At 38.4% G+C, this 12,776-nt stretch overlaps 1 protein-coding gene across 2 annotated transcripts in view; it reads left to right on the top strand.

Annotated features, from left to right (window-relative positions):
- The window catches only part of KIAA1328 (KIAA1328 ortholog), a 312,654-nt gene that overhangs the window by 256,251 nt on the left and 43,627 nt on the right, over nt 1-12,776 (top strand). For both annotated transcript variants that reach the window (XM_055129540.1, XM_004606086.2), the window contains one exon: nt 5,414-5,522. In XM_055129540.1, coding sequence (XP_054985515.1) covers nt 5,414-5,522 — 109 coding nt within the window. The remainder of the gene's footprint in view (nt 1-5,413; nt 5,523-12,776) is intronic.

Raw genomic sequence — 12,776 nt, forward strand, 5'->3', positions numbered from 1 at the left:
TTTAGCTTTGTGATATGCATAACTATGACCTATGCAATTGTTGGTATATTTAATGTTAAACAAAGTTTTATAGATGTTAGAAGATGGTATGTAAAATTCTGGAATTTTAATACATAATAGAACTTAGAGAATTGAGGTTACATAAAAAGAAACTTACTCTAAAGAGTAGTCATTTTTTAGATTTTCTTTCCACTTTTTTTTATTAAAGCACTGTGATTTACATATGCACATATATTCATATTTGATTTTTTTGGCATATGACACATTGATCACACCACCAATGTTCCTCCCCACCAGTGTTCCCAGGATCCCTACCCCTCCCGACCCCCACAGCCTGCCCCTTTGACAGGCATCTCTCTAAGTTTGGTTGTTAAAAGTTCAGGTCTCTTGGTTTCAATGCTGTTGACTCTGTGGTTTGAATATTTGGCTCCTAGAGTAATCATTCTTAACCGTAGGTGGTGTTTCATAGCCTTTCAGAGTTTGATGAAAAGTATCACCCTTTTATCTAGAAAAATGAACGAGCACTTATGCACACAAATTTGTGCCTACAATTTTAAAGGACTAAAAATGTTCCTGCATTACATCCTGGATAGAATAGTTCCTGGAACCTCTGATAAAATGTCTTCCTTGAAGTACCCCTTTAAATGTCAGTTGCTTCAACCAGTCTTTAGACAGAAGCATCAAAACAGGAAAAAAAAAACACTAATATTTGTATTTTCAGTGATAATGAATAAACAGACATTTGCATTTAATCTTACAGACATTTCTTCTTCCCTCTCAACTCACCCTTAGCTGCTTTTAGATCCATTTTCATTTCCCCTTTTAATACCCAGGACTCTCCTGACCATGGCAATATTAGTGATCTGTGTTATCGGCCTCTACTCTCTCTGTTTACTCTGTTCTAAATTCTGCCACAAGAGTCATCGCTCCAAAGGCCAATATGCTTTTTTATTTTTGATTATTGTTGTTGCTATTTTGTATTATATTTGAGGCCTGCTAAAATGCGGTTGAATATTTTACAGTAAGACTCAAATAGACCTTTATTGCATTCAGAACCTAGCCTTGTTCTTCCTAACCATGTGATACTGGACATGCTGCTTGACCTTTTCAGAGTTCCCACTTCCTTATCTCTAAAATGAGGACAATAGTACAATTTAAGGACTGCCATAAGGATTAATGAGACAATGCATGAAAAGTGATTTGAAGGATATAAGGACATAGTGATTCTCAATAAATATTTCCTGGATGCATTAACTATTTAGCCTTGGGGAGGAGTTAATTTCATGCTTTAGCTAATTCTACTTTCCTTATTTCTTGCTATCAAAATTCTATCTCCCGAATCATATCTTCTCTAATCCTATAGACAGATGTGATCGTTTCCATTTCTTAATTCCTCAGATTTTTCATGTTATTTATTAGGACAATAGAGCATAATGGTGAAAATTCTGGAATCAGAATGTATGAACCTGAATTCTGACTCCATCACTTAAAGTGGTGTAACCCTGGGAAAGGTATAAATCCCTTTATGGGTTTTGTTTTTCTTATCTGTAAATTAAACATGAAAAACATTATCTATTGCAGAGGGTTTTTATGAGACCAGATATAACTAATTTCTTTAAAGAAGCAAAACTATAGAAACAGCTAGAGGGAAATGGGGCCGACCCAACTGGGGGAAGGGATTGACTCCAAACGGGCATAAAGAAACTGTGCACTGAGGAACTATTCTGAGATTGGACATTGAAAATAAAGAAGGAAGTAATGAGGGGGAGGTAATTTACTAGATTGTAACATGCTTTCATAACTATGAATTTACTACTATTTGTCAAACTGTACCCTTAAGTTGGGTGAATTTTATGGGATTCAAATCACATCTCAATGAAGCTGTTGCAAAACTGTTAAAGAATATATGATAGTTGGGAAAGGTATCCAACAGTAGCAGGCACTTACTAAGTATACTTTTTCTGTTAATTGTATTATTTCTTATGCCACCTGGGCTATTTATGATTCTTTACCAGCTTGTTCAGAATATCTCATTGTCTTTATCTCCCTCAGTCCTTTCAAACTTTTCATTGTTTGGGTTGATGCTTCCAAAGCTGTATATATAAATAGGACTGAGTTGTACATTTAGATTACCAGCTTTACGTCTTTAAATAATAGAGAATGGGGCTGGAGAGATAGCACAGCGGGTAGGTTTGCCTTGCACGCGACCGACCCAGGGTCGATTCCCAGCATCCCATATGGTGCCCTGAGCACTGCCAGGAGTAATTCCTGAGTGCAAAGCCAGGAGTAACCCCTGTGCATTGCCAGGTGTGACCCAAAAAGCAAAAAAATAAATAAAAATTAATAAATAATAGAGAGTGATATAATATTAATATAATGATATATCAGTCGATATAATGATCAATAATATTGATGTGATATATATTTGAATACCATGGATTGTTTTTATTCCATAATTTTGATTGTTCTTATGCTAATTTATACAGTCTAAAGTCTTATCTTCTCTAGGCCTAATTTTCTCTGGTCATACCTAAATTGTGCCATGTCTAGAGTTAACATACTGTAATGTTAGCATTTTTAAAAGTCTGGTATCACAGTATGCCAAAGCCCTATTCATGTGACTTGAATATTTACCATTTTTTCAAAGAAATAGTGAATCTTTCCAAATAACCTATTTAAACTGCCTACGGAACAGTTTTCCAGGAACCACAATTTCCAGAATAAAATTGTGAATATAATTTTTATAGTTTTCTAAGAAAAAGATAGGGATATGTTGTGTTGTTTTGAAAATAATATTAAAAATGAGAACATTGTTATTAGAAATCATTGGAAAGCAAAACTATAATATTTTTCTGTCCGGAAAAGATGCATCCACATCTTTTTTTTTTTTAAATCCCTATTCTCTTCCCCAAAAAGACAGGCAAGGATTTCAGTACATTGCCATTATAAACAATCATATGTTCCTTCATATCATGTTTAAAAGTTTTTTAATTTTTGTGGGGTTTTTTAATCAACAAGAGATACACAGTTATCATAGACTATTCCAATACCCATCCCTTCACCACTGTACATTTTCCACCACCAATGTCCCCAGTTTCTCTTTGCCACATTCCCCAACTGTCTCCACACCTGCCTCAGCCTGCTTCTATGGCAGGCATTCTCTCTCTCTCTCTCTCTCTCTCTCTCTCTCTCTCTCTCTCTCTCTCTCTCTCTGTCTCCTTCTGGTTTGCAAGTCAGGTGCTGAAAGGAAATCATGTATATCCCTCAGTTCTTGTCTAGAGTGATCATTTCCAACTATCACTGTCATAGTGGTCCCTTCTCTAATCTAACTGCCCTCCCCCACCCCTTCCACTTGTGGCAAGCTTCCATCCATGGAACTGGTTCCTTCCAACCAGTTCTCCTGGCCCTTGTTTCTACTCTCTGTGGGTATTAGTCTCATATTACACTTTTTTATGTCCTATGAATGCGTGCAATCATTCTATGTCTGTCTCTCTCCTCTTGACTCATTTCACCCAGCATGATACTCTGCATGTCCATCCATTTATAAGCAAGTTTCATGACTATGATTTTTTTCCTGTTGGCTGTGTAGTACCCCATTGTGTAGATACACCATAGTTTCTTTATCCACTTGTCTGTTCTCAGGCACTCAGGTTGTTTCCAGATTTTGGCTATGGTGAATAGTGCTGCAATGAACATAGGAGTGCAGATGGTGTTTCTGCTGTGTGTTTTTGGGCCCCCAGGGTATATTCCCAGAAGTGGTATTACTCAGTCAAGTAGGAACTCAATTTGTAGTTTTTTGAGAAATGACTATATTGTTTTCCAGAAAGGCTGTAACAGTCCGCATTCCCACCAACAATGAATGAGAGTCCTTTCTCCCTGCATCCATGCCAGCACTGGTTGTTCTTGTTCTTTTGGATGTGTGCTAGTCTCTGTGGTGTGAGATGATATCTGATTGTTGTTTTGATTTGCATCTCCCTGAGGATTAGCAATGTAGAACATTTTTCATGTGCCTTTTGGCCATTTATATTTCTTTCTTGAAGAAGTTTCTGCTCATTTCTTCTCCCCATTTTTTGATGGGGTTGGATATTTTCTTTTTGTAAAGTTCTGCCAGTGCCTTATATGTGTCTGATTATAACCCCTTATCAGATGGGTATTAGGTAAATAACTTTTCCACATCTTTTTATTCAAAAAAGTTAATATCAACTAAACACTGTAGGAAAAGAGCAGAGACCAAATCAGTCCTAGAATAAATGGTTAGTTAAGGATCTTTTCCAATTCTATGAGACCTTTTTGTTTTAATTGAATCACAATAAGATAGACCATCACAAAGCTATTCATGATTGGGTTTCAGTCAAACAGTGTTCCAACACCCATCCCTTTAACCAGTGTATATTTCCCACCACCAAATCCTCAGTTTCCCTCCTACCACCCCCTCACCCCCAATGACACATTTGTTTTAGCCTGGTGTAGAGTTTTTAAAACAAAAAGGAGCAAGTGAAAAAAAAATCCAGGGGTTTGGATGTTGCTCATGACCTGCATGAGCGGAGCCTTTTCTATGTGCCATAAGCCATAGCACACAGGAAAGAAAAAAGAAGAGGGATGAGAGGGTGTGGAGGAGAAATGAAGGAAAAGAGAAAAGATAAGTATTTAAGATCTCTGCCTTGAAAATTTGGGGAGAAAAATTAGTTTAGGAGATTTGTGGACGGAATATGGTGGAATTTTCTAATCTGTCAAGGAGGAGAAAAATCATGATAGATAAAGAGAATAAACATAATAGGGGTTAGAGAGACAGCACAGTGGGGATGGTGCTTCCCTTGCATGCAGATGACCCAAATTTGATCTCCAGCGCCATACATATATGATCCCCTGAGCCCTGCCAGGAATGATCCCTGAAGCTAGAGCTAGGAATGAGCTCTGAGCACCGGCAGGTATGACCCCAGGACAAAACACAAAATTAAATAATTGACTTGGGAGGGGGGACAGGCTGCAGGGAGTGGGAGGGGAGCCTCCAAAATGGTGCTCAGGAGAACTCTTGATGCTGGTGATCAAACCAGGATTAGCTGCATGCATGGCATCTCTGCCTGGACCCCTATACTATCTCGCTTACTTCCTTGGGCAGTTTTACAGTAAACAAAACCAGCAGGAGTATGACAGGCCATCAGGTTTGAAAACAGAATCTCTGGTTAGCCTGCTATTACACAAATTACTTTTAAAAGCATACTTTAAACATAAAGCCTTTGTAATTGCTGATGTTTACACAACCACACCAATTCACTGAGCTTTCCATCTGCCATTGTTTCAGTTCTTTTATTCTTGGGGATTCCTAAAATATCTAATATGTTACTCAGTCTGGAATTTTTTTTTATTTTCTTTTTCTGGAATGCCCAAATTACTTCCTTTGTTGTTCCTACAGAGACAATGATAGGAGTTAGAAAAGATGCGTCCACGTCTCCTATAAGAACAGGAAGCCAAAAGGAATTTGTAACCACAACCACATCATCATTCAAACCGGACACCGCCAGGTAAGCCTCGGGGGTTCTTTGCTTCACATTCTCCAGAGAAAAGCATTTACTGAACTTTGTTTAATTAAAAATGGTAAAAACATGACAATTCTTAATGGATCTTACTCAGGGGAGAGACCCTTACGTGGAAGTATCTAGATTTGGTCCGGTTAAAATATATAATGAGAAAATCTACTCAGCAGTTGGTCCTTCCTAATTTATCACAGAATGCTTATATGTGTATGCCATAAATTTAACAGAAATTAATCAATATATTAAAATTACAGTGGGTTTTGTATCATAGTTTTTAGGGTTTTGGGGGGCCATAACCTACAATATTCAGGGCTTAATCCTGGCTCTGTGCTCAGAGATCCCTCCTGGCAGTGCTTGGGGGACCCTGTTTCTGTGCCAGGGATAGAACCAGGGATAGTTGCATGGACGGTAAGTGCCTTAACCCCTTACTACAGTTCATGGGCTCTCAACATGCTCTTATTAACATTTAAAAAGTTAATACACCTTGTTGATTTGTTTGGGTCCTCACCCAGCAGTGCTCCAGAGCCACTCCCAGCTCTGTACTAGAGGGTTTCTCATGGCAGTGCTCAGGGACCATGCAGTGCCAGGGATCAAACCCAGGCCTCCTTCACACAAAGCCTGCACTCCAGCTCTTGGAACTATCTCTTCAGTACTTAAAAGAGTCAGCAGTTTAATCACCCTCTAAGGAGTCTGAGGCCTACAGAATAGTGCAGCACTTGCCTTGAAATTGGCCAACCCAGTGGAGATCCCCAACATGGCATATGGTCTCCAGGGTACTGCCAGGAGTGAGTGATCCCTGAGCACAAAGCCGGGAGTGAGCCCTGAGAAAAACTGAGTATGGCCTAGAAACCAAAACAAACAAAAACTTGTCTGGAGTCAAAAGAATACATATTGCTAAAGTGTCTTACTTCTAGGGGCTAGAGATGTGGCTTCATTGGTAGAGCACGTATCTTTTGTGTGTGAGGCCCTGGGTTTGATCCCTGGCACTGAATGACCCACTACTGAGTGTCCCCTCCACGGCAACAAAAAATTCTCCTATCCAATTCCTGTATTATAGTTTTAGGATGAATATATTAACACCATCAAAGGGCTTGATTTATATTTTCTTTGGGATCTTATTATTTAAACTCATAAATGACCAGCTGCTTCTCACAAAGATTAACAGCAGAAAATCTAATAACTCCATCAGAAAGTGGGTAAGAGTATAAGAACAGACACTTCCTCGAAGACATACTCATGGCTAGTAGGCGTATGAAAAAGTGTTCATTGTCTCTCATTTTTAGGGAAATGGAGAAACAGTAAGGTGTAATCTCAGTAATGAGAATGAGACATACCAAAAATATTGAAAACAACCAGTGATAGCAAAGATGTGGTAGAAGGAACCACCTTTCACGGTCAGTGGCAATGTGGCATTGTTGTCTGGGTCAGCTTATATAGAAGTGTGGAGATTTTTCAAAAATGTAAGACTTGAACTCTTCTATGACTCAACAATTTCACTTTGTGGTTTCAAATCTCAGCAAAAGCATTAATTTCAAAAGATACATGCATACCTAAGTTCATTATAGCACTTAATGCAATCGCCAGAATAAGGAAGCAATCCAAAAGTTGAATGGACCAAGAACTGTAATGTATGTACAACTGGAATAGATGCAGCTGTAAAGAAAAGATGAAGTCATGTAGTTTGCTGCAACTGGATGGAATAGGAGGGTATCTTATTAAGCAAAGTAAGTAAGAGGGAGGAGAGATGTCAAGATCTCACTCGTCTGTGGAATATAGAGTCAAATTAAGAACTTAGAAGAAATTGAACAAACCCTTGACATTAGAATACAGGACCAATTACCAAACAGTGGAGAGACGGAGAAAAGACGAGCAGACTAGAAGAGAAATAGGGACATGGTAGAGAGCTGTGGGCACCTGGTGGTGGTGAGGTGTAATCATTTTTGTGTATCAGTACTGTACATTTTAACATTATTGTAACTTCCTAAAGTATAACAGATTTTTTTTAAAAAAAAGAAATGCCATGTGGAAATAAAGTAAGAACCTGGGGTGTGGCTCAACATTAGAGCACATGCTTCACATGTAGGAGACCCTAAGTTTGATTCCCAGCACAAACACACACATAAACTGTTTTTTAAACAAGATTTGCCAACCATAGGGAAATAGACATCTAGAAGGAGGGCCGGAGAGATGACACAGGGGTTAATGCACTTGCCTTACCTACATACAGCTGACCGTTCTTCAGTCCCCAGCACAGAATATGGTCCTCGGAGCACTGCCAGCAGTGATCCTTAAGCACAGAGCCACGAGCAAGCCCCGAGCACCTCAGGTGCAACCTCCCCAAGACCTCCTAAATTAATTAGTTAAATACATAAATAAAATTGCTTGCTGTTTATGAAATGAATATAGTTGTGGGGGGTTTTTTGCGTAAGTTTCAAGAACAGTTGGGAATTGACTCTAGCAGAGAGAATAATAATGGCTGTCATCCATCAAGCATCTGGGGTGAGCCCAGCACAGTGCCGTGCCCCTTTGATGCATTGTGTGAGCTTTGTCACAGCCTTGTGAGATACTACCTATACTGATTTTTTAAATTTCGTTTAAAATTTACTAATTGTAAAACGTACAGCCATGCAAGTTGATACTACTTTCCTCGTTTCAAAAATTCGGGCAAGAAGGCTCAGAGAGGTTGTCCTGTCTAAAGCCACATAGCTAGTAAGAGGTAAAGTCGCACTGTAAACTCCAGTGTCCGTAACCCTAAAAACTGTAGTATCCGGCCTTGACGGCCTTCCTATTTCAGAGGTCCCTTTCAGTCAAAACAAATTTTAACTAGTTTACTTCATTCCATGTTGCAACCCACAATGAATAGTTTTTCTGAAGAACTGATGGGCCAGAGGATCCATCCTCACACTCCAGAAGTGATTTCTTTAGAGGAGTCACATGGAAAGACGAATTCTTTATCTTAATGAATTTTCCTATTGTTGAAGATTAAAATAAGATCTTTACTGCTACCTTAATGTGTTTTTGATGATTGTAATTTCAATTCAGAGAAAAGCATGAAAAAAAAAATAAAAAGAAAATGTTTCCTCAGTCAGGGTTTAGTAGAACAGCCTCAGCACACATTTTTTCGATGGACCATATCAACTTCATAGTTTTACAAGGTTAAGCTAAAATTGCTGTGAAGACTCATATTTATAGGCCTTTAAAAAATTATTCTTTATCTGTTCATTTTCAATATTGCAGATCAGCTAAATAGAAATTATCAGAAGCTTTTTAAATAATGAGCACTTTGCTCAATAAAGCAATTTGTAGAACATCAGATTTTTACCCTTAGAAATGCACTAAAGCATAGTAGAGGCCTGTTAATAAAGTGCAGCGTTAAAGTAAAAAATAGCAAAATAACAGTATGAAAATGCTTATCAGGAAGGCATGGTGTTCACTTTCCAGAATTTGGAATCAGGATTATTTGTATTATTTTTATTTCAACATGTCAAAAAAGGCATATTTATAGACCACTTTTTAATTGCACACAACCCCTAGGGAGGAAAAAAAATCTCAAGGAGAAAAAAAAAAGTCAGTTCTTTATTCCAATAAACCTTTGAACACCAGGGCAACCCTTTTCCTGCCTCCTAAATCTCAAGAATTTCCAAGATTTTCGAAGGAGGACTAGGGTGGGGCAGATGCCTATGGGGGACAGGATTTCCTTTGTTCTCTGGAAAGTGCTACCACCTAGAAGAGTCCTGGCTCATTCCAGTGCAAGTGATAAAACCAGGCGTGGCAAAGTCATCTTTCTCATTCACAGTGAGGGTTGTTAATTGTACTCTCTGCTGCCTGTCAATATAGTGTGGAATTTTCATTCCCCATTCAAGATGGAAAAAGTTGTGGCTGAAAATGTTAACATTTGCATTTTTATTTGTTGATTTATTTAAAGGACAGCCTCTCCTACAGCAATCCATCACTTGGTGACACCCCAAATATGAATAATGTATTGTAGACTTGCGGTTACAATATGTAATAAGTGCTAGAGACAGTAAAGGAATGTTAACTATGTTGCAAATGTAATATTTATTGACTCATAAAGTTTATTGCTTTCGAGGTTCAATAATACTGACCATAGGACATTAATATCACTTATCCTGATTTTAGCTGGGCACCTTTGTATGTAAAATATCCTTCTATCTCATGCTAACAAAATAAATACGTCATTTACAGCATAAGCAAGGAGAACTTTGTAGCTTTCTGTGCTTAGAGCTGCAATACTACTTTTTCTCCATCTCACTTCTGACTTCCAGCATTTTTCACACATCCCTGAGCCTCCACGAGAGTAGAACAGTAGTCCTGTGGCCAGTAGCTCCTCTGAACTAAGTGGTGTCATAGATTTCTTTCTGGCTGGAACAGTCACTGTCCCCACAGATCATACCACCTGGAGAGAACTAAAGGAGCTTTTCTCCCTGTCATTCTGGATATTTGGTGGGTAGGGGCATCTTTGCTCAAAAAGTGAACAAATCCTTTTCCTGTCAGGACACTGAGTCAGAGTTAAGTGATTCTGCCTAATCGGCTGCTCTCCAACAGGAAGCCAGAGGTTACCAATGAATCCGTTAGGAGCACTAGAGTGAATGAGAATTAACCCTTTTGTGTCTTCCAGAATTAAGTCCATGCCAACAATAACAGTCATACAGGAAGTATCTGATACCCAAAGCAAAAGAAGTAATGTTAATTAGCAAGCATCAGCTGTAATTGTCATCCCCATTAAGATGCAGAATTATGTATTTCTTCGTTATAAATAACCTTTCTAATTGTACTTGATGTATGCCAATTTAATCAAAAAGTATACTTGCAATAGGCAGATATTTGCATTAATGTTGCTTTGGATCTTCAAATCTTTTATTTCAGATTTTGCGTAGAAAAGGGTTCATTACAACTCTATATCCTTGTGTATGTTGCTATCTTTCTATGGGGTATATAGATCTAACACATTTTATATTAAAATGAAGAAAAGATTTTCTTGAATTGTTTAATCAAATAGAAGTCTTGTCACTTTTTAAATATTAGTCAGATTTATTTCTATATTTCAGCCATATGACAACATATTGATGATTATTCCAAACTGATACAGAGCAAAATACCATGCATTCTTGGTTCCTGAAGTAAACTGTTTCTTAGACCCGCCTCTCTCTTTTGCCATAATTCATAAGAAGTCGTAGAATACTGTAACCCTCTTTTTGTATGCGACAGCTGAAAAGAGAAGGTCAGATCTCACTAGATCAGACCCAATTAGTAAATTTTTTGCAACTAAAACTGGAGTTGGTCTATTTCTGAGCAGTACTACTCACCTCTCTGGACTGGAGCGATAGCGCAGCGGGTAGGGTGTTTGCCTTGCACACAGCCGACCCGGGCTCAATTCCTTCATCCCTCTCAGAGAGCCCAGCAAGCTACCCAGAGTAACCCGCCTGCACGGCAGAGCCTGGCAAGCTACCCGTGGCATATTCGATATGCCAAAAACAGTAACAACAAGTCCCACAATGGAGACGTTCCTGGTACCCGCTCAAGCAAATCGATGAACAATGGGACGTCAGTGCTACAGAGTTACTACTCACCTCTCTAGCTTTATTTCAAAGAGACTCAGTTTTTATACTGCAGCACATAATTGAGTTCGGCATGATTTTTTTTAGGTGATTTGGACTGTGTGATTTCATAGAGCTTTATTGTTGTTGGAGGTGAGGGGATGAAAACATTTAAGGATATGCTCTGGAGGGCTTCATAGCATATTTGAGGGATTTTCTTTTTTGAAGTTAAATTTATGCTTTAAGGCCTTATTCCTTTAAGTGTACATCTTGCTGAGCTTGGAGTGCAGTTACCTGTGTCCAGTTGTGCTCCCAAACAAGTAGGAACTTGCACAGCTTGAAGGAAGCTTTGGAAGCCCACTTCCCAACAACACTCAGTGATGCTGAAATTGAAGGGGTTTAGAATGTTGAACCCCTGACAACACACTCTGCCAGACCTTGAAAGCATCCAAGTACCTTGCTTAAATTTCTCTTTCTTGGAGTCAGTATTTTTTGTTCGCTTAGTTGGTTGGTTGGTTTGCTTTGGTTTGGGGCCACAACTAGCAGTACAAAGGAGATATTCCTGGCTCTGTGCTCAGGGGTATTTCTTGTCCATGCTCTAGAGACCCAGATGCAGTCCTGTGGATTCAAATTGGTTTGGCCTCAAGCAAAGCAAGCAACCTCCTGTACTGTCTCTCAGCCTCAAGGATAGCATTTTTCTGTTCAGAGGAACTGTCTGCTTTGAATATTTCACCCAGTTTTTAATTGTTTTTTTTTGACTTTTTTTGCTCATAAGCTATGAGGGTGTCATATACTTTTGGATATTAACCCTTTATCAGATATGTGATTTCCAGATATTTATTGCTTTTCTTCAACAGCCTTTTCTTTATATTGTTTCCTTTGCTGTGTAGAAGCATTTTGGTTTAATGTAATACAAGTTATTTTGGCATCTGCTACCTGAACTTTGGGTGTTTCATTCAAAAATTCATTTCACAGGCCAAATTTAAGTGTTTTTCCCTTGTGCTTTCTTATAGGAGTTTTACAGGTTATGATTTAAAGGTCAGTCTGTAATTCATTTTTAGTTGATTTTTGTTCATTGTATTAGGATCCAGTCCTGTACTTTTGAAGTGACTCTTCAATTTTCAAAAAGCCATTTATTGAAGTTCTTAGTCTTCCCTATAGTGTATTGCTCTATTAAATATTACTTGACCATTTATGTTTAACTTTATTTCTGGACTCTCCATTTCATTCCATTAGTTTGGTTCCAATAATGTACTATTTTAATTACTATAGAATTGTAATTGTTTGTAATTAGAAACTGAGATACCTACAATTTCGTTCTTCCTCAAAATTAGTTTGGTGAGGCTGGAGCGATAGTACAGGGTACACGGCAGACCCAAGTTCAATTCCCAGCATCCTATATGGTCCCCTGAGCACAGCCAGGGGTAATTCCTGAGTGCAGAGCCAGGAGTAACCCCTTTACATTTCCGGGTGTGACCCAAAAAGAAAAAAATTAGTTTGGTTATCTAGAATATTTTTCACACAAATTTTAAGATGTTTTTAATCACTGTTTAAAAAATGCTATTGGACTCCCAAAAGCATTATACAGATTTAACGCGATCCCTATAGGGATACCCATGGCATTCTTCAAAGAAGCGGAGCAAGCAATCCTGAAATTTATATGGAACAATAAACGCCCATGGAT

Source organism: Sorex araneus, chromosome 2 (genome assembly GCF_027595985.1).
Source record: "Sorex araneus isolate mSorAra2 chromosome 2, mSorAra2.pri, whole genome shotgun sequence".
Classification (NCBI taxonomy): domain Eukaryota; kingdom Metazoa; phylum Chordata; class Mammalia; order Eulipotyphla; family Soricidae; genus Sorex; species Sorex araneus.